Source organism: Hakea prostrata, chromosome 4 (genome assembly GCF_041222555.1).
Source record: "Hakea prostrata isolate BN-2017 chromosome 4, UWA_Hpros_2, whole genome shotgun sequence".
Lineage (NCBI taxonomy): Eukaryota > Viridiplantae > Streptophyta > Magnoliopsida > Proteales > Proteaceae > Hakea > Hakea prostrata.
The window spans coordinates 958992-979951 of NC_142603.1; the positions used below are offsets into that span (position 1 = coordinate 958992).

The 20960-nt window shown below is 36.9% G+C and overlaps 1 protein-coding gene across 1 annotated transcript; it reads left to right on the forward strand.

Annotated features, from left to right (window-relative positions):
- Window positions 1-1759: 1759 nt before the first annotated feature.
- CW7 lies at window positions 1760-20887 on the forward strand. Its single transcript, XM_089151168.1, has 12 exons — window positions 1760-2147; window positions 3444-3690; window positions 3788-3862; window positions 4688-4794; window positions 9898-9958; window positions 13027-13086; window positions 13213-13287; window positions 15215-15367; window positions 16182-16236; window positions 17769-17891; window positions 20167-20399; window positions 20484-20887. The coding sequence occupies exons 1-12, from the start codon at window positions 2059-2061 to the stop codon at window positions 20505-20507; spliced, it is 1302 nt and encodes a 433-aa protein (XP_089007294.1). The 5' UTR covers window positions 1760-2058; the 3' UTR covers window positions 20508-20887.
- The last annotated feature ends 73 nt before the right edge of the window (window positions 20888-20960 follow it).

The following is a 20960-nucleotide window of genomic DNA, read 5'->3' on the forward strand; positions in this document are numbered from 1 at the left end:
AAGAATTTTTCATTATTTTGAGTTGTTTGACATATCAATTTTTTATTTATTTAAAATAATAAAAAATCTTCAAAATTCATAATAAACTTTTTGTCTATTATGAATATGGTGAGAAATTCAACAGTTCATTCATGCCAAGTTTATTTAAAATTTTATAATCAAAATGAGGTAAAATAATCAATACATATTTTTTTTCACTTGTTCATTATTATTTGTAACAATTTTTTATTTCGACAGTGAACATATTTTTCATTCCATAATTTATTTTCGATCAAATTCAATAAATTGTTTTTCATTCTTGACCAATAATGAATTCTTGTATTTATTTCTTTTAAATAAGCATAATAGAGGATGATAATTTATTCCCTCGGCATAAATTTCTCTATCTTTTTCCACTTTCCGCCGTACGAATTCCTGAAACATTACAAAGAATACTAGATATTGTCTTGATTGAGTAATCGCGAATGTCAAATTATTTTTTTCTAGATTTTGAAGATTTGAAGATCTCTATACGAATATGGGCCGACTGCAGCATACTGTTACTACCACTTAGGAATGTAAAAGTTTGACCCATTCAATTCGAACCTGATTCAGCCCATCCTTAAACTGGACGGGGATGGGCCCATTGGGGCTCTTAAGCAGCCTGGTCCTAAAGGTGGGTCAAGACTATAAATTGTTGATCCTGAGTTAGGGAACGGCCGACCGGAGCCTTGGCCCTTAGCCCAATCCAGCCCAGCTCAGCATGAAACCATATTATATAATGTTTATCTTGATAAGAATTTGTCATATACTATTCTCACTGATCGTTATATAATATAACCACATTTTCATTTAATATATGCTGTATAATATGAAAACATGATCAGTTGTCACCGGCTCAATGCTGTGGTCGCAGCTAAGGATGTCAATTTCGGGATCAAATTGAACCAGCCAATTAAGGTTCAAACTGAACCGAATAAAGTACCGGTTGGTCGTTAAGAACCCGCTTGATTTTAGGCTGATTTGATCAAAATCGTTTAATGGTTCGGCAGCCCAAATCGAATGGATCAAAACAGTTGTAACTACCTAAAGTTTTTATAATTATTGAAGTGAACTTTACTGTTAATTTACGCTTTACTAGTGATGAAGGACATAGTCGACTCTTATTATTTATCTTTAGATTGTGACGTGGAACTGTGGAAGTATTAATATTTTTTTCCCACTGTTAAACGAGTTTGTTCTACTATTAAAGGATATTAAAAAAGCTAAAGGCATTTGTATATCTATGAGCTTGACACAAGAGGCAAGATTCATATTTGTTATATGAGACGACGGCTATAGCCCTATAACAGTTTAATAACATGTTAATAATGGTTCTGAAACTCAAATCTAAATTGCACCCAATCAAAGCTCAAGTGAAATCACAATTTAACAAATAGTGTATTTTTTTTTAGGTTTGTTCATTCAATTTAACAATAAATTTTTTTTATTTTAAATTTAATATGAACTTTTGAACGGATGAATATATGTTTTTCATCAAATGGAAATGAATAGTCCATTAATGGACCGGATAAAATTTCGAAATACAAACCGCCCCCAAAATTAGTTGCAGTCCCGAAGGTTTTGTTTATCCTTCTCTGCTCTCAAAATCAGATTCGAATGCTTTATTGCACGTGCAAGTCTTCGTTTACCAAAATAAATAATAATAATAAAAAATTGCAACCCTTCGTATTACCACCAGGCGGTAATATAAGTTAAAGTTACCGCTTTCTTGGTGGAGTCTTGATTTAATTTCACCCCGGGAAGAAGAAGAAAGGAAGAAGAAGACGACGCTTAAGTCCAGTCTGTAATAGTGAGGGAGGCTCTGGACTCACTTAAATGCTTTGGCAGCTACGACTATCATCGTGACTCTCGTCTTTGGTTCTCTACGAGGGCTCAGATCGCAAGATTGCGGATTCAGGAAACTATGACTGCTTTCTTCAATTCATGAAAAAGAAGAAAAAAAGAAGGGAAGCCCCAGCCCCATGTGATCTTTGAAGTTCCTTCCTAGAGCGACAGCATATTAGAAATTAAATTTTGATGAGGCAAGAAGAAAGAAATAAGGAAAAAATGATCGCAGTTGAAGGAGAAGGAGAAGGAGAAGGAGCGGAGGGAGAAACACCTAACAGGTACGAAAATCTAGTATTTATCCACCCCCTTGGCCTTGTTGGTGCCGCAACATAAATGGCATCGGTAACTCTCCTGTTTATTGTTCTTTATCATATCATCCCATTCAGTATTTTGGGATGCAGTTATGATGATATTCCTTATTTGATCCATTCTTGCATGGTTTCTTCTATTTCTAGCTAGCGAATTTAGAACCCACCTTCCTGTGGAGAATTGGTTTTTGTTAAAGGGGAAAAGAAGCAATTTTTCTTTTCCAAAAGGGCAAAACCTTGTGGCGTGCAGCGCCAAATTTGTGAAATTCTAGATCATGATATGGAACTCCCGAAAGTGTGATCGGCTCTAATAAAAATTATACTTTACTAGATTGGCAATACGCAATTAGCTTAAAAATTGTGACAGTAGCTTTTACAAGTACTTCCCAGTTCCCACTGGACAGCTAGGGAAATGGCTAATCTGCTAACCTTGAAAACCGGATATCACTTAAGAAACTTGAGCCGCTTGAGGCAAAAGCCTAGACGACAAGGATGGAGGTATAGATAATCAACTGCCATCAAATACAAGCGAATCTGACAATCATGACTCATGCCACTGAAGAAGTCGCCTGCTGAAATCCCATTCTTGTTCTTAGTGGTGGTTGAAAATGCTAGTTTGAAGCTACAGGAATGATATTTCATCCCACTCAAAGTTACCATATAGAAACACTTTGCTTGGTAACTAATACATTTGTAATTTTATTACCAATGATGATAATTTACCCAAAAAAATAATAATTTCCCATTGGATTGAGAGCACTTATAATTATCCCAACCAACAAGCCTTGGACTGAGTTACATATGTGTTAGGCTGTTGGTCCAAGGTGTTCTTTTCATATTTTTTTTAATTTTTTCGTGGTGTTGGGGATGGGGCATTTGGTGTGGTTTTAGGCCACTTAAGGGCTTAAACTAAAAGCAAGTATGAGCAACCAAATTTTGCTGTTAGTTGTCCTTTTTATGTTGAAAGTTAACTAAGTCATGATAGAAAATCATTAGGAATATGTTTCAGATTTATATTTTTATTTTAAGTCAATGTAGTGCACCCTTGCCCTTTCAGAATTCTGCTTGGAATAGGAGCGTTAACTATTCGTATGTAGAGATTGTTCTAACATGTTATCCAACATTACAAGAGACTGAAGGTCATTTTTGGTGCAGTTCATATCTTTTTCTATTTTTGTTTATATATTCTCTGCTTTTGAGGCCTTGTAAAGTATGGTTGGTCCTTCAGTAAAACATTAGGTATTTATTTATTTATTTTCTCTTTAGGGGTTTAAATGTCTGTTTGATGTCACATGAGGCAAGTCTAGGTCTTTCTCTTGGCAGATATGAATTGCTAAGCATGGTGAAGAAGCACTCAAAATTGTTAGGAAAGACAACAGTTGATGAGCAAGATGATTCGGATGTTGAAATGGATCCACACTTTTGGCATGACATCTTTGATATGTACTTCATTCGTGGTAGAGAATCAAGGGGACGCCAAGATGATGATATGATATTTTTTGTTAGGAAAATGGTTTGCATTTGATCTCTTAAGTGTCTAGCAGTATGTTCATATTTTCCTCCCAAGAAAGTGTGGTGCTTAACTTTTCATATGAAATATGTTGTTTCAGAGTTTGCATGGATATGGTTTTAATGATAATATGGAAGGATCCCCTCCTTACTTCGTACGGAGATGGGCACCTAAGGTAAATTATAAAGATTAGTTCAAGTTTCTTATATTTGCTACAAATAATTGTCAGTCCTTTCATTATCTAGACAAGCACTCTCTCCCCCCCCCCCAAAAAAAAAAAAAAAATAATAATACTAATAAAAAAATAAAACACACACACACATACACGCACAAAGAAAAGGGACTTGGCAGGAACCTAGCAATTCATTGACATCTGTATGTAGGAAAAGAAATTACTGAAAGCATCATGCTTTGTTTCTTGAACTCTGTATATCCTGTCAACAAACTACATTAGTTGCTTACTTTTTGACACTTCATGTATTGTGGAAAGCTTGCTTTCAGGGAATCTGGTAGAAATTTTCTATCAATATTTGAATTCTTAAGAGTGGACTCAAAATAGTATGCAGGATGTCATGAAGATCACATGCAACATTGTGGATGACATTTTGTTCCCTTTTTTCTCTTCCAGAAAATGAGTTGCAACTTTAGGTCGTGGAAGGGGAGTGAGAGAAGCAATTGGATGCCTTCTTGAGCCCCTTCATTTTGCTATGAACTAAAGACATTTAGATTGGTTGGCTCACTTCATTCAATGGATAATATATATATATATATATATATATATATATATATACACACACACACACAGTAATATTTACATTGCTTTTCACACTGCGACATACTGAAGAAAAAATTATGTATATATACAGTAGCTGTAGTTGACTATGCCATGTAATGCTGTGAACATTTTTTAACCTTAGTATGGCAAGTGAATGCTTCCTTGATCTGATTTTTAAAAGATGATTTGTAGATTAATATGATTTTGTCCTTACTTGTCAACCAGCTGCAAAGAGTTATAGGTGAAACTGCTGGGGAAGTAGATTGGAGACGGTCATTTTACTTAAATTTAATTGCTCACACTTCATACACAGTTACGGTTGCAATTTGTAGGTAACATTTGCTCACCTGTATCATTATGACGTAAATTCTACTCTTGCTTTGTCTTGTTATTCATTTTAGACACTCTTTATTTAACTCCAGTGTTAATATCCATTGGTGTCCTAGTCCCCCCATAAAAGGGATACTTATTTTTGTGTGTTTACTTGCTCCAGTTGGGGGCCATCATTCTTGTAGAATATTGGTGTCTGTCACCTTCTATCATTCCTGACTGGTTTTCTGTGTCACCCTCACCCCCCCCCCCCCCCCCACCCCACCATGTGATCTATCAAGTTCTTGAGAGGCAGATGGATATAAATTATTATAAAATATTCATATTCCTCTTTCTCATTGCAGCTTTGAGGCATGCATATTTTATTTAATTAGTCAAAATACAGGTGGAAAGTTCTAGTTGAATTGCTGTAGATCCTACATGTTGGAGATCATACATTATATTCAAGCATCTTGGATAATGTAGAAAATCGTTTCCCTATGTTATTAGCTACATTCTGTCCAAGTTTCAGCTCATTCTAACACCTGTAGATCCTACATGTTTAAGAAGTTATTTTTGTTTCATAATTAGGAAATTTTATCCATACATGATGGCCTGAAAGTCGGATTCTGAAATGTCTAATCACCTATTATTGTTTGACATTATAATAAAGTTTTGAACCATTTGAAGAGAAAGCAGTCATCTTTAAGTTTTTATTTTTTCAAAAAATAAAAATAAAAATCATATAGCTCCTAGTTCCACATCTCCTGAAAATTTGCCCCTAATCTATGCCCATTAACAAAATTTCCTAGCAGTTTGAGTTGACCCCAAATTATTCGTAGATTGCATAAACCACCACATAATCATGCCATTGGATTCTCAAAGCAATCATATCTGGAAGGCCATCTGTTTTGAGGTCTCACCTAGACTTCTCTATATTCCCCATCCCCCGGTGACCGACTCCCCCAGGAATAGGCTAATTGTTAGTTACTGGAGTCTTGCCTCCTCCTTTGGGCCTTCCTCTTGAAAGGCTTTGTCCCCTCTCCCCTCCCTCTCTTTGTATTCCTGGCGTTGTTGTCTTTAATATATTTCTTTATTCATCCAAAAAAAAAAAAGCAATCATACATCCGAGGAACCCCATTTAGAGTTTTCCCTATCCCCCCCCCCCTTAAAGAGACCCTATAACCGAAATTGCAAGAAGCCAATTTCTTGGATTATTTAGGTTGGTTTTTGCAAGATCTTGATTAGTTGGACCTTATTCAATTGAGGCTACATCAGAAGTACCACTTAACTTTTGGCTCTCTTGGGGACTCTTCCACCCTAGTGTGGGACTGACTTACACCTAGAGGGCCACAAATTCCCAATAGGGCTTACATGGCACAACCAAAAGTAAGAAGTAGAAATAATGCAATAATACCTTCAAACCAAGTTACAAAATGTATATAAAGTGTTGAGAAAATCGATTGTGGTAGAATGGCTTGAACAGATTAGTGTGATCCTAAGCCCTTTATTTATAATAAAGTGGAAGAGCACTATTACATAAATACCCTCACTTGGGCAATAAGAAATAGAAAAAATACATGAACTAAAACTCCTAACACAGTTGAACTCCTAATAGAACTCAACAAACACTCCCCCTCAAGTTGAGGTATAGATATTAGTCATGCCCAACTTGCCTACAATAGAAAGGAAATCTCTTTCCTTCAAACCCTTTGTGGAAACATCAGCCACTTGGTCTCCAGATTGCACAAAAGGCATGTAGATGAGCCCTTGCTTTAGCTTTTCTTTGACAAAAATCCTATAATTTCAATGTGCTTAGTTCGATCATGTTGCACATGATTATTGGCAATACTAATGGCAGCTTTGTTGTCACAATACAACATCATAGGATTCGGAACTTAAACTTTAGTATCTTTGAGTAGACCTTTCAACCATAGTAGCTCGTAGACTCTACGAACCATAGCTCTATATTCAACTTCTATGCTGGATAAAGGTACCATATTTTGTTTCTTACTCCTTCAAGTAACTAGATTACCTCCAACAAAGGTACATTAACCTGACATTGACTTCCTGTCAAAAGACCCAGCACAATCTGCATCAGTGTATGCTTCTACACTTAGATTGTCAGTGGATGACAAAAGTATTCATTTTTCAAGAGTTCCCTTCAAATATTGTAGTATTTTGGTAACAACCTTCATATGAGTTAGAATATGGATGATGCATGAACTGGCTCACTACTCCCACAGCATAAGCTATGTCTAGCCTGGTGTGGGATAAGTAAATAAGCTTCCCCTACTAGACTTTGATATCTTCCTTTGTCTATTGGTTCTCCCTCCCTTCTTCTCCTTAAGTTTAGCTCCAACCTCAATAGGGGTATCAACTGCTTTACATCTCAGCATCCTACTTCTGTTAACAAATCTAGAATATACTTTACCTGGGATAGGTATATACCTTTATTTGATCGAGCAACCTCAATTCCTAGGAAATACTGTAACTTCCTTAGATCTTTAATCTCAAACTCTTTGCCAAGAAAGCCCTTCAACCTTTGTATTTCCTCACCATTATTCCCTGTGATGACAATATCGTCCACATAAACAATGAGAAGTGTGATATTGATACTTGATTTCTTAACAAATAATGTATGATCAACATTGCTTTGCCACTGCCTTCTAGAGGCATCCAAACTAGCATCTAGGAGACTGTTTCAACCCATAAATTGACCTCTTCAACTGACAAACTTTCCTTGTAGTATTGTCATTAGAGAAACTATGTGGAATCTCCATATAGACTTCCTCCAACTCCCCATGCAAGAAAGTATTCTGTACGTCTAGTTGGTGCAAGTTCCAGTTTTTGTTCACAGCTACAAACAACAAAACTCTAACAGTGTTCAATTTTGCAATAGGAGTAAAAGTCTTTTAATAATCAATCCTATTAAGGTCTAAGTAAACCCCTTTGCAACTAGTCTAGACTTTCAACCTAACCTTATTAACCGATCCATCCACATTTTATTTAACCACAAAAACCCATTTACAACCCATGGTTTTTTTTTTCCTTTTCTAAACAAAGTGTAACCAGCTCTCAAATATCATTTTTCTTCATTATCTGCATTTCCTCTACTATAGCTACCTTCCATCTCTTATTAACATAGGCTTCCTGCCAACTTTTAGGAATAGAAACAGATGATAGAGATGATATAAAAGCACGGTAAGAGTCAGGCAAAGATTCATAAGAAACATATTTAACTATGGGATGTTGAGTACAAGATCTAACTCATTTTCTAAAAGCGATAGGAAGATCCGAAGAAGATACCTCAGGGTAAACAGTAGAATCTGATTCTAGAGCAAGGGACTGAAGTGGTAACATGTCACCTTTCTCCATCTACTTTGGCCGATTGTAGTTCTTCCTTTGATAAGTCTGCACCTCCTTATTCTTGTTAATTTTTTTTGAAATACCTCAATAGTGTGCCTCACAAGAGTGGTCTCCCCTTGCCAAGTTCTTCACATGGTTTAGAAAACAAAGCGGGAGAATTGGAGTCTTCATATATATTGGCGAAGTCTCCCCCTGGTTAGGAAACTCTTCCTAAACTCCTAAGTTGTCTTGTGGTGGTGTCTAGGAGTCTATGTATGTGGTAGGAAGGTCTAGAGTTGGGAAGAACACCTCTCCTCTAGAACTTTCCCCTTGGAGAGGTGATACAATGGTTTTCCTAGAAGGAGGATGATAACATTTGTACCCCTGGATTTATGCAAATTCACAAAAGGAACCCATGGATAAGCAAATTCACAAAAGAGACCCTTGGCTGGTCTGGTCTGGTCCATGTGGGTTCAATAGATGCTGGTTTGGACGCCTCCAGAAGGCAGTGACCTCTATTGAGTACAAGCAAAGCAATGCTAAATTCCTAACATAGTTGAACTCCTAATAGAACTCAACCTACATAAAGAATGAATGTTGGGGGGGAGGGATTAGGTGATGGAAGACGCATTTGAGAGTTGAAAAAGGAATGGCCATTAAATAGCCATTTCGTCATCACAATTCTGGAATAGTATCACACGTATTTTAATCTTCTAAATAGTCATAGAATTGAACTGATCAAGTTATCTAGGTGATAAGTTGATTGTTTGATCACTCAACATGGAAGGTCAGTGGTTCAGACCCGGCTAATATTTCCACTCAGCCTGTATTACACCTATTGGTGTGTCAAGCAGGCTTTAAATTGCTGTCCTGCTTTCATTGATCACAAACTGAGTCTTGTTACTGGCCCCAAGTTGGGCTTGGATTGGTAAAGATGGATTCAAAGTGGCACTGCATATTGTTTTCATCTGGCCATTAGCTTTATGTCGTTAACATGCTTAATAGATTTCCTTGTTGCTGCCAACTGGTGTCAGATGACTAAGATAGACCCAAAAAAAGGTCTATAGCATATGTATCGATGATGGAATTTAGAGAGGGCCTTCTGCCTACATCTGTGGGGCTGGATTTCTCAATTCTGCTTTCCAGAAATTATGCAGGATCATGTTGGCATTGCTTTGCCTGAGCATGTGATTCTGTCAATTCTTCGTCAGGGATTCTACTCCGTAAACTATTATATGTGGCCTTCAATTTGCACTGGACAAGGGGATCAGTTCTCTAAGTATTAAAATTACCTATTCCTATTTGCTTCACTCCATTGAGAAGACATGGGGAAGACCTTGCCCTGTCATTCTTGTGAGTATATGCAGTAGACTGATTACTTCCAAGTTGTGGTAATGGGAGTTACGAATCACCAGGCAGATATTAACCATGTGGTTGATTTTGGCTTCTCCCCTACTGCAATATGAGCATTTTATGAGGAATGCCAATAATTTTACTTGTTGGAAAATGTATTTGTGCTTGTTAATGTGTTTTCTTTCAGGTCATCATCCTAGAGTACCTCTGTTCCCAATAAAGCTTTTGTATCTTTTGAGATTTCTCTCTTGCTTGTGTTAGCATAGCTTAGCTATTGCAGAATAAACTACTTCATTTGTATATTTGCCACAAAAAAAAAGAAGCTTAGTTATTACAGAATCAAAACCTGACATCTTTCCTCTTATTCTTTCTGAATAGTAAATAACACCATTCATTTACTGAAACCTTTGTCTTTTTTTTTGCAGTATTCAGTCTCTTCAGAACTTTCAAAGCAGATCTGAGACACCGTTATCTCCTATATATAAGGTATCTACATTTGCAGGGCAGTTAACACTGTCTTTTATGGTTAAATGAAAGGAGCTTTCTTCTACTGGATGTCTCTCCTCTTCTAAAGTTCTTTCTTTCCTATGAATGAAAACTTTTTACTTGAGATGCTCTTAGATCAGTCTTGTTTGCAATTGGAATCAAAATATCAAGCTTGAATTTCATATCAGGTGTTTGGACATACAAAAGACAGATATTTCATAATTTGATCTCTTGATTTATCACTTCCTCAATACATTAGCTTTTGCAGTTATTGAGGAGTCCAGTTGGAGTGGGTTCTGTGGTTTACACTTAGGAAACATGAGTATAATGCCCTACCATTCCTTGTAAACCAATTACCTTGGGATGGTTAATAGGGTCTAGTTAGATTGCTTCAGTTTACCTTTGGTCCCTTCTTGATTGTGCATCCTCTTTGCCATTCTTAAATGAGATTACTCTTAACATACTTGGTGTGATTAAACCAATCATATATAGTGATTTACCCTCTTGGTACTTTCATAACAGAGCTTTTGATTGAATATAGAATGAGTTTTTGACCAAACCCCAACTAAAAACCATTGGCCATAAAATGTTTTGGTGGTTTACCCTAAGAGTGTTCTTGTTTGATGGATAAGTAGGGAGGAGTAGAAAAAGGTGGGATAATTAGATCTTTTCCAAAAAATATCAGAATGTGAGTTTGTTTGGTTAAGTTGGTTCAAAGAATGAAGAAACTAGCTTCCATAATTTAAGGAGCTTGTCTGTTGAGGTGGCAATGGAATGTCCCGACCCCATGCCTTAAAGGGTCACACAAATATTTGATATGAAACTTTGTAGGAAAGGAGAGTTTCAGTTTAATATTTACTGAGAGGCTGTTTCAATGCCTTGACCTAAAGCTACAACTGTGGTCCACTGACCATTGCGCCAAGCCCCGCCCCTGGAAGAGCTAAAAATAGTGACTAATAAAGAAGGTCTCGAAGATTGCTACATCAGCCCCTAATTTGTTTTGATGATAACAAACACAATGCTCTAATGTCTTGTTTAAGGTGTGTCTAATTATATCAAGCCACTAGCAGTAACCTATCTATTCACCCACCCCCCTCTAGGTTACATTTACAGAAGGGATATAATGCTCTTTTTGTGTTTAGATTTTAATGATTCTAAGAGAAAGGGGATGTGTGCCATTTTCCTTTTTTGTTGGGTGTTTGTGCTTTAGGGCAAAGTTTTTGGAGTGTCTTTGATATTGACTTCTAAAAAAAAAGACTTTGGCTGTAAAGGGAGAGTCTCACTGCTTTTGGGGTCTAGGTTTAGCACCCAATTGGCATATTTTCCTTTGGAATAAACCTAGGGTTGTCGGATGTCAGTCTTGGGCCTTTGTTTAATATGCTTATGTAGTCACAGGCCTATTCTATGAACTTAGCTTGGCCAAGTACGAAATAGGCTATTTAGTTAATTAAAATTGGTTTAATTATGTAAATCCTGCCCAATTTAAGCTTTTTTTTTTTTTGGGGGGGGGGGGGGGGGATGGATTGCCAATTTAAGTTATAAGGGCAGAATAGTCTTTCCTTTTTCCCATTTCAGTTTTAAGTGTCCTAGTCTAAGTCAATTAGTTTCTAGTTCCAGTTAGTTTCTATTTTGAGTTAAGAGTTCAATTAGGAGTTCAAATTGGTGAAGAACTCCAGCTTATTATGTATAAATAAGTCCTTCCACTCAATGGAAAGGTACGAACCTTGATATGATTAATAAAAGCTTCTCACTTTGAGTATTCATTTCTGTGTTGCTGATACAACTGTGCTGTTCAATTTGGAAGGTCTAAGATTGAAGAACAGTTGAGGTGCTTGGGGTTTTTTTTTTAAAGTCAAGTCCTTCCTATGGCTGAATGGATAGCCTTCAAGAAGCCATTCCAATCGATCTATGGCTCCCCAAGTATTTGGCAGCTATGTTCCATTCCCTTTCTTATATCACTTTATTTTATTTTTCTTGAATTTTTGGACTTCTTAAGAGACCCAAAATTCAAGGTCAATCTACACCAGTCTAGCCATCAGATCTGTCCCACACTTTTAGGTACATGATCGTCCCAACTTTAGTGACCTTAGATCCTAGTCTTACCCCATTTTAACCATCCAAATTCAAGATATAAACAATTTTTTTTATTTTTTTATTTTCATACTCCCAGCAACCCCCAAAAGCATATCTTCTGTTTTAACCATCCAAACCCAACCTAACTTCAGGATGATGTCCTTATATCATTACCTACATTCCTTCCAAGTTTCAACCTATTCTAACATCCCCTGATTCCCCATCTCTAAAATATTTGCCCCATGTCTCTAAGATGTTTCTTGATCCCATATGAGTTGGTTCTCTTAAAGATCTAGGAAGGCTGGCCCTCATTCAATTGAGGTTGCATTAATTTGTCTTACCTAGTGTGTGAAGTGGGAATCCTATGTTACTTGTTGTATTAAAATACACGACAAGTTTGGGAAGGAAATTGTTAATAAACTTCTCTATAGGATAAATTGGCATATGAAGCAATATACTATATTATGGATTAAAATTTCTTTATTCGACCATGCCAACTAACAATTATGGAAGTCAATTGGAATACAAGGGGCATTCTAATGATTCTCAAGCTGGTATTGTTGTCCGTGGCAACAGAGGATCCATTGTTCTGTTATGAAAGCATATCTGCAGTGCTGTGCTCAGGTCACAAAGTGATACCATGCTTAATGTAATGCTTGTTTCACCCTCTTCGTCCATATTATTCAAATTATACTAGGTTAAAAACTAGAACAGTCAAATCTTGCAGAATTTAAAGAACTTTAATATATATCAGCTAAAATGTTAACATGAAACAAGTTAAACTATAATAAATCAGCTAAAGTAAGTTAATGACGTGTAGTTTTTGTAGGTGGTGTGCGTACTGTTTATTATGTCTGGATATGATGTTGATATCTTTAGTTCTGTGCCTAGAATCATTAGACCATTAGGTCAAAACTAGGGGACAGTCCTATTAATGCATGTCAATCTTATTTTTGATATTTGATGCTTAAATGCTTTGTGCCACATCTCTGCAGGTTGTGAAGACTGTATATGCATCTCCAAGTCGGGTTCATTTCCACCTGGACTCAACAAAGGCTAGTTCATCTCTTTCTAATCTTCTCCTCTCTCTCTCTTGGGGGGAGGGTCTGGGGTTGTGGAGGTTTGAGGTTGCTATGCTTTAGTTTTCTTGAACTAACAAATATTCACTTACTCATTTTTAGGAAGTAGAAACACTTCCTGCATACCCAGACATTTGTTTTGCAGTGGAGGATTTTGATTCCACATTTGATGCAGTGGTAAGATGATTTTTTGCCTTGTACCCTGGAGAAATCTGTGCATGAATGTTATACGATGCATACTATCATGGCTTATGTGATTTCTATTGTTTTAACATATTGATGGTTTTCATGGGGTGTTCATCTCGTTGTTTTTTCTCTCCCCTTAAATATATTAGAATTTGATCATCCTTATTTTGTCTTGCTACCTTTCTGAGGTATCTCAATCTGATTTAGTCCTCACATGTTAACAATTAGACACATGCTAGATACCATGTAGGGAGAACTAGAAATTGTAATATGCACAGAGCTGATTATCTTATAACTTGCTGAGTCAGCACATTTAGTTGGTCTGTAGCACAGGTATTGTAACTGATAGTTTAATTGGAAGCTGGATCTGGGGTGTGGATAATGTACATGATTCTTCAATTGGCTGCACTTTGATGGATTCAATACAAGGGCTTCAAACCTGCAAGTTGTTGCTAGCTGTGAGCAAGTAGGGACCTGCTGTGCATTTACCTGTTGAGTGTGATGTAACTCATATGATGTGAAACAAGTATCTGGGACTGCTAGGACTGGGATATCTGAGTCTTCTTAGCTGAAACATGTGCCTCACTTCATCCATTGAAGCTCTATTCTTTCAAGCTGATCATTTATTTGTATCTATTCCCTTTATTCGTCTCTGCAAAGGAAGTAGGGGATCATTTGAAGACAAAAGGGGGGCCTACTGTTTATCCATCTGGAACATGTACAGTGGATGGGCTTTCTATCGAAGGATGTTTGAAGGAGTCAAGTTTGACCTGGTTGTCAAAATGGGAAATGTATATGATTTTTGCATTTCGTAACTCAGACTTGTTTCATCTTAATAGGGTTGGCTGCAGATCTGATCAGACCAAGTAGGGAAAACTGAGGCCTAAGCATAAGAACGGTGAAGGAGAGATGGGAGAAACAAGGGATGGTACATGTGATAAAGAAAGAAACATGGAAAGTGACAAATGAAAGAACATTTGGCCTTTTAGACATTAGATACATCTACCAAACTCTTCCTTGAAATCCAAGCATCCATGCTACCCCAGAAAAGTGAATAGAGGTACAAGTGTACGAGTTTTTGGCCAAAGGCCTCCAACGGATTTTTCTGCTGGGTGTTTCTGTAAGCTGTGCTAGGATTAGGAGATCCAGGAAAGAACATCAAGTCAGGCTGGGTTAAGGTTGAGGCTTTGAGCTAAGCCCAGCCTGGCATGTATGTTAGGTACCATTTGGACATAAAGTGCAGATATCTAATATGGCTTATATGTATATGACCTACACCTGGCCCTGAGCTGAGATATCCGAAGCTACCCCAGGGCTGTGCTGGTTAGTTAGGCTGGTTGCATCCTTGGGAATGTGTATTTCTATTGGCTAATTCGTATCTGGATGCTGGATATTTTCTTTCAAAACAAGATTGCTTTCTGAAGATGACAGAAGCTTTGGTGTGCCACAGTTTTTTAATACACTTGCCATAAATGATTTGAATGTTAATTTTGTGTGGAAAACAAATAATAAATTAGTGCGTCTGTTTGTAAAAGGTTAGATGGTAAAGAAATGCAATATTACAATTTCTGTGCGGACTTGGTTAGTGAGGCATGCAACTCCACTTATGTAATTTCAATGTGGGGAAAGGAAAATAGGATTAAAAGTTCACATCTATGGAGGAATGTGACTTCTTGTGTATGAGTAAATTTTCAGTTTGAGAAATCTTCATGTTTGAGTTGGTTCCCCCCCCCCCCCCCCCCCTCTTTTTCCTGGGATTCTCTGTTGGCCAGATCAACTGAGAGATTTGTAATCCAGTTTGCTTTTCTTTTACTTCTCTTAATATCCTGCTGAAGCTCTTCCCAATAACAGGTTTATATTCTCTTAAGAAGCATTCTGTAGATTATCGTAGATTATAAGATTATATTCTTCATTGCAGGTTTTGACAGAGACCGATCATTGTTACTGTGTGCTTCTTAATGCACATGATGGAGCAGCATTTCCTCCTGAAAGGCCCATGAATGATTGCAGCTCTAGTGATATTTCCTCCTTGAAGATTGATGATGACATTGGAAGAATCAAGAACTCTAAGGTTTGAGTTGTTGCTCTGTTGTCTGAGAATCTCAAAAGATTGTTGATCTAAAGTTCTTATCTGGCACAGATGGTCAAATTTTACTTTATTTTTTGTATCTTTCACCATAGAGGGGTTCAGTTTGTGAAATGAAGAAATGTTTATTGCATTTTTGTGACATCACTTGGCATTCACGCGTGACAATTCAGTGTTTGATTAGCTGTATCCTGGTTCCTCCCATCTTTCTTTGGACAGATATATTATTTGAGATTTGAGAACATAGTTGAAGTGCCACAACTGGTCCGAAGTTCTGGTCAAGTGCATATGACCAATTTTTTAGCATTTAGATGAGATGGATGACATAAACACTTAGAGTGAATGGCTTGCCTTTTTGTAGAACACTTTGCATTTCCATTACAGTTTGGTGTGTGATTTGCTGTTTCCAGGCTTCTTGTAGCATACATGAGAATCAACATAATTTGTACTTCCTTGCTTCAGATGTTTGGAGAATTGCTGTTTTAGAATGTGCATGGTTTTACATTTAAGTCATTGGGATCTCAAAACCAGTGCTTGGCATAGTGAAATTTAGTGTTTAATGCTATCCAACTGGAGTTTCTTTGAAGATCGTGACTTCAGTTGTATGCCTCACAGCTTACTTGCAGTTTTTGGTCATTGTTTTTCTTTTCTTTTCTTTCTTTTTTCTTTTCTTTTTTTAATTTTGTGGGGGGGGGGGTGTTGGTTTGTTAATGTTGGTACTGGGTTGATCGAATGTTCAAATGTTTACCTGGTAATTGAATCTCACAGGATCTCTTGACAGTTGTGTATTTACCTGCAGCTTACTCTTTTCTCAGGATTTGTCAGTTATCAAATGGTTAGGGAAGCATATGAAGGTAGGTCTCTGCTTCAGTTATGATAGCTTCAACTTTAAATTCTCTCCATTAGCTTGACTTCATTGGAAGTGTTATATTGTTGATTGTAGTTGAAACCAAACATATTTAGGCTATATTTCTGCTTTACACATCTAGAATAATTGTCAATCTAAACCATTAAAAGTGGAAAATAGATTAAGATGTGCCAGTAGTTGCATATTAGAGAGAAAGGAACATTAATCTTGTGAGGCTCAAATTTATGATTCAATTTTAAGATCATGCATTTTTTATCCAAAGGTTTAGTAATTCCAAGTGTGTTTTCTTTGCCTTGGGGATTGAGAATCTGTTCAACACTTGGATCTTCATCATACTTTTGTACCAAATGTGTGATATGGGATTTGAGTTGATGCACAAATCTGATGGATTCTGGAGGGTCTAAAGCTTTGCAGAATGTCCCCAGCTGTTATTATGTGGCTGATATTGTTACTGTACTTGGGGAATTGGAGGACCTGAGGGGTAGTCATCACTACTCCTAGGTGGTGAAGACTGAAGATGTACTTCAGTTTCAGGCCTTATTTTTAAGAAATAGTGAAATGTTTTTTTGGCCCTTCATGAATTTTGTATCTCATCGTTACCAGATAGCTTTACATTGAATTTGGTAATTATGAGTAGCAACTTTGTATCATGGAATCCAGACAGCTCTACATTGAATTTGGTGGTTATGAGTAGTCCAGCTGTCAAATTGGTTTCATATAAAGAAAATTAATTCCTCTACCTAAATAAATCTTACTCCACAACTTCAGGTTAAAGTGTGGAACTCTCAATTCCTATTGATTGTGAGAATTGTATGGAGCTAGAGGACGCAATTTCACTGATGTCCATATGTCTCATTATTATCTAATATAAATCAGGGCAATTACTTGTCTGGATCATAATCCAAACTGAATCCTATTGTTTCCTTCACCATATTAGGTATAAGGGATCCTTTTAGATCTACCAAAGCTTCTAGTTGGGTATAGTTCATGTGCTGATTTGATCCTCTTTGACCAACTAAAGCATTTAATTGGGAATAGTTCACATGCTGGTTTTCCAACGCAAGCTGTGTGAGGGAGAGTACTTTTTTAGGAACATCCTGTTTGGTGGTTCTAAATCATTTTGACATGCTGAGTATCTAACCTGCCATTACAAAAAGTAGTTGAATTCTAGTGTCTATGGCTTTATTTATTTATTGTTTTTTCCATATTTTGTTGTAGTATATCATGTTTGACATGAATGAATGTAGGATTCTCCCCTCCCGCTGTGACTGACAGCCTTTTCATTTTTTTCTGCTTTTTGGTTTTGTATACAGCAGCTTCTCATTCTGACTTTAGAAACAAGAAAGATATATATAATTTAGATAAAGCATCGCAATGGCAGCATAGTATTTTAGTGATCTAAAATTTGGCAACTTTGTTAGCAACTTCAATATTTTTGTTTTCCAACTGTTTTAGCTGTAACAGTTTTCATGTTTTGGTTTGCTTCAAAATTTTATTCCTGTTTTCCCCCATTTGCAGCTGGTAGATCTCGATTCGGAAGTTTGTTGTCAATTGGCAATTTTCCTTCTAAAACAGATAGGCTTTACATGAAAGGTCCTGGAGGACGTGGAGAAGTTGAAGTAGCTGTTTCTGGTGTTGCAGGTAAATTAAAAGAAGTCCTTGTTGCAATTCTAGAATTTCTCCAGTACAGGCTTAAGATAACTTTATATTGATGATGATGATGAACAGGGAGGGGGAAATGGAAGACATTTTTCACATATATAGTTATGAAGCATTTCTCTCATATTGTCAAGAAATTATAGGCATCAATTATTGCAATAACTTTGGTCAATAGCTCATTATTGTGGTCACTGGATATCGACTTAATTCTACTCATACTGCCCAGTTCCTGTGTGTGCTTTGTATTTATAGCACAGTCAAATGTCTGAAGAGCTCAGTTCATGTTAGGTAGTTTGCTTTGGTCTGTCTTTTAGATTAACTGATTTATATTGTTTTTAAAAGAAGAAAGGGAAGAAAAACAGTCACTTGAGCATCTGATTTGCATGGTATGCAGGTGCAAATAAAACTGACTAAATCCTATCGATAGCATAAAACAATAAATAATGAATCCCTCCTAAAAAAATTATGGCTATAAACAAAAAAAAGCTTCTTCAGTTCTGTTCTCTTAATTTGACAAGTCAAGTAAATCTTCCCAAAGATTGTCAATGTTTGGATGCATTATATGGGGGGGGGGGGGGGAAGCCCCCATATCCTGAAGATCTTCTCTCAGTCTCTCTTTCTCTCTAGAATTTTTTTAAAAACTTTTTGATCTGCATAGATAAGTAGAATGAAGACTGAGTATATGTTGAGGTAACTAACGTTACCTTAGGATGGATGATGAGCTGGTGAAAGTTGATGAGAGGGATTCTGCAAGTAGCCAACCCCATTTAGTTGGGTCAAAGGCTGCTTGTATTATTTGGATGTTCTGCAAGTGATTATATAGGTATTTACTTTCAATCATTTATAAGGTAATATCGAGAATTATATTTTACAAAGAATTAAAATAGGAACGTTGAAGTGGAGAGGTATGTCTGGAGTGTTGCGTAGTCTGTGTATTCCTTTAAAACTAATCCCAAGGTGGTAGCCAAGTTAGCATTAATGCTCATCTAAGTTGACATGCAATGTTCTACTCCTTTTACCTGCTGGGGGCCATTCAACTTGGATTTGATTGACTTTCCACTTATCCAGTCCTTGACTCTGGGTTTTGCATGGATCCTGTGGAATAACTTTTGCCTAGATTGCCGTTGTAAAATATATATGGTGCAAAATGTTGGGCAGTTAAGAAGCATCATATAGATAAACTCAGTTTAGCAAAGACAAGGATGTTGAGATGGATGAGTTGGAAAACAGGATACAACAAGGTAGATCCAACATGGTTTGTAGTTTTGATACATGATGAACTACGAGAAAATCATCTGAGGTGGCTTGGTCATGTTCAATAGAGGCCTTAACATTCTCCTCCAGTATTGGAGGAGTCATCTAATTCAGATTGAAGGAACTTGAGGGCCAAAATAAGGAGAAATGGTGAGGAAAGACATGCATAGCTTAGGTCTCGTATCAAGCAACCTCAAACAGAGCTGATTGAAGGGAAAGGATCCAGGTCCCTGTTAGGCTGTCACCAACACATTTGGATATATAAGGCTGACTAGTTGTTGTTACTGTCGTTCTGAATCTGCATTTATCATACCTAGATGTGAGAAGTCAAGAAAAGTTGTGAAGCTTAAATAACTAGCATCGGTGGTTAATGGTGATGTGCCTTGTAATGAGGATTGCCCTCCCCACCACCAACCCCTTTCTTTTTTATTTTACGTGTTTGATAAATAACTTTCTTCTAATTTTTCCTATTATCCCTTTTCCTTATGGTGGGTTGAATTTCTTCTTGTCCTTGTGAAATATTAACTTTGTAAAGATCAGTTTCTTTTGTGGATGAGTGAAGACGTAACATACCATTCTTTCCCGCTGTGACGTACAATCTTAAACTGTGAAAGTTTTAATAACAGAAGTTCTTAGAAATTGCATGTAATCTAATACATTGGCATAAAGAGTACCATTTCTGTGCTTAAATACCACAGATATGGTTTGGTTCATCATATATGGAAATTCAGTCAGAGTCATAAATACATAAGACTCAATTAGAAATTTTTATATACGTAGTCTTTTTCTTACTAGTGAGTATCCCAGTACAACCTTGACTCTTTTTCCAAAATCATTTTCGTGTAAAGACTTTGTTTTGTTTCAATTTAGTCTCAGAAAAGTTCATTTTAAATTATCTAGTTTGGAGATTTTGCTACAACCTGGAACTCAGAAATTATATGCAATTTTGCGTAGGTTTGAGCTAACTTGTATTGAAAATAATTCAATATTTACTTTGATGTAGATCAAAGCCAGCAGGATTTTGGCCCCCATTCACCTGTTCAGATGTCCAAGAAAGGTTTTGGCATCGGTACAATTGTCCGAAAAGCTGCATCGGCGGCTTCTGTGGCAGCGAAGCATGCTTATGCCGCGGCTTCTGCCACCAGGAGATCTGATGAAGAGATGTTGCCCCTGAACTGTTGCTTGATGTCTATATCACTGCCTTGGGAATACATTGTGCATGATCTTTTGTTCAAGGTGAGTATATTCTTCAACTGCTAGGCTTTTGGAGAGAGAACCTCTCAGATACTAAATATTGTCGTCGTTTTCGATTGTACTCAGGGAAGCCCTCCAGTGAATTTATAATCATCGCAGTCTTCTCGGTGAATACAAGTTTGGTCTGTGGAGCACCACCACATTTTCGAATCAATGCATGTATCTGAGCAGTACATAGGATGTCTCGTCTTCCCTTGTACACATTTCCTTCATTTTTCTTTTTCTTTTTCTTTTTTAATTCATATTGCTTGTTTTGTTTAGGATTGTGGCAGTATCAAAGTTTGTGTTATCTTAGGGCTATGAGAAAAGGGAAGGGAGGTGAAACTGTTGTATAAATGATCAGTCAAAAAGGTCTAAAATATTGTGGTTCATATATTTTCACGGTGCTGTGGTATATGAGTTGAGTTGTTTGGATTCATGATTTAACCCCTCCATTTGGCTTTACAGGTTCACCAATTACATGAAACTTGGGTCTTACCAGTTTTAAGGCTGCGTTTGTTTGCAAAGGTGGGGTAAGGTGGGGTGGGGAAAAAAACATATGGG

Bases quoted from the DNA above. Each gene is read 5' to 3' on its own strand.
- CW7 (XM_089151168.1), top strand. From the start codon at position 2,059: ATGAGGCAAGAAGAAAGAAATAAGGAAAAAATGATCGCAGTTGAAGGA. The intron at 9,959-13,026 runs GTATCTACATTT...ACATCTCTGCAG, and splicing joins CGTTATCTCCTATATATAAG to GTTGTGAAGACTGTATATGC. The intron at 20,400-20,483 runs GTGAGTATATTC...GATTGTACTCAG, and splicing joins TGCATGATCTTTTGTTCAAG to GGAAGCCCTCCAGTGAATTT.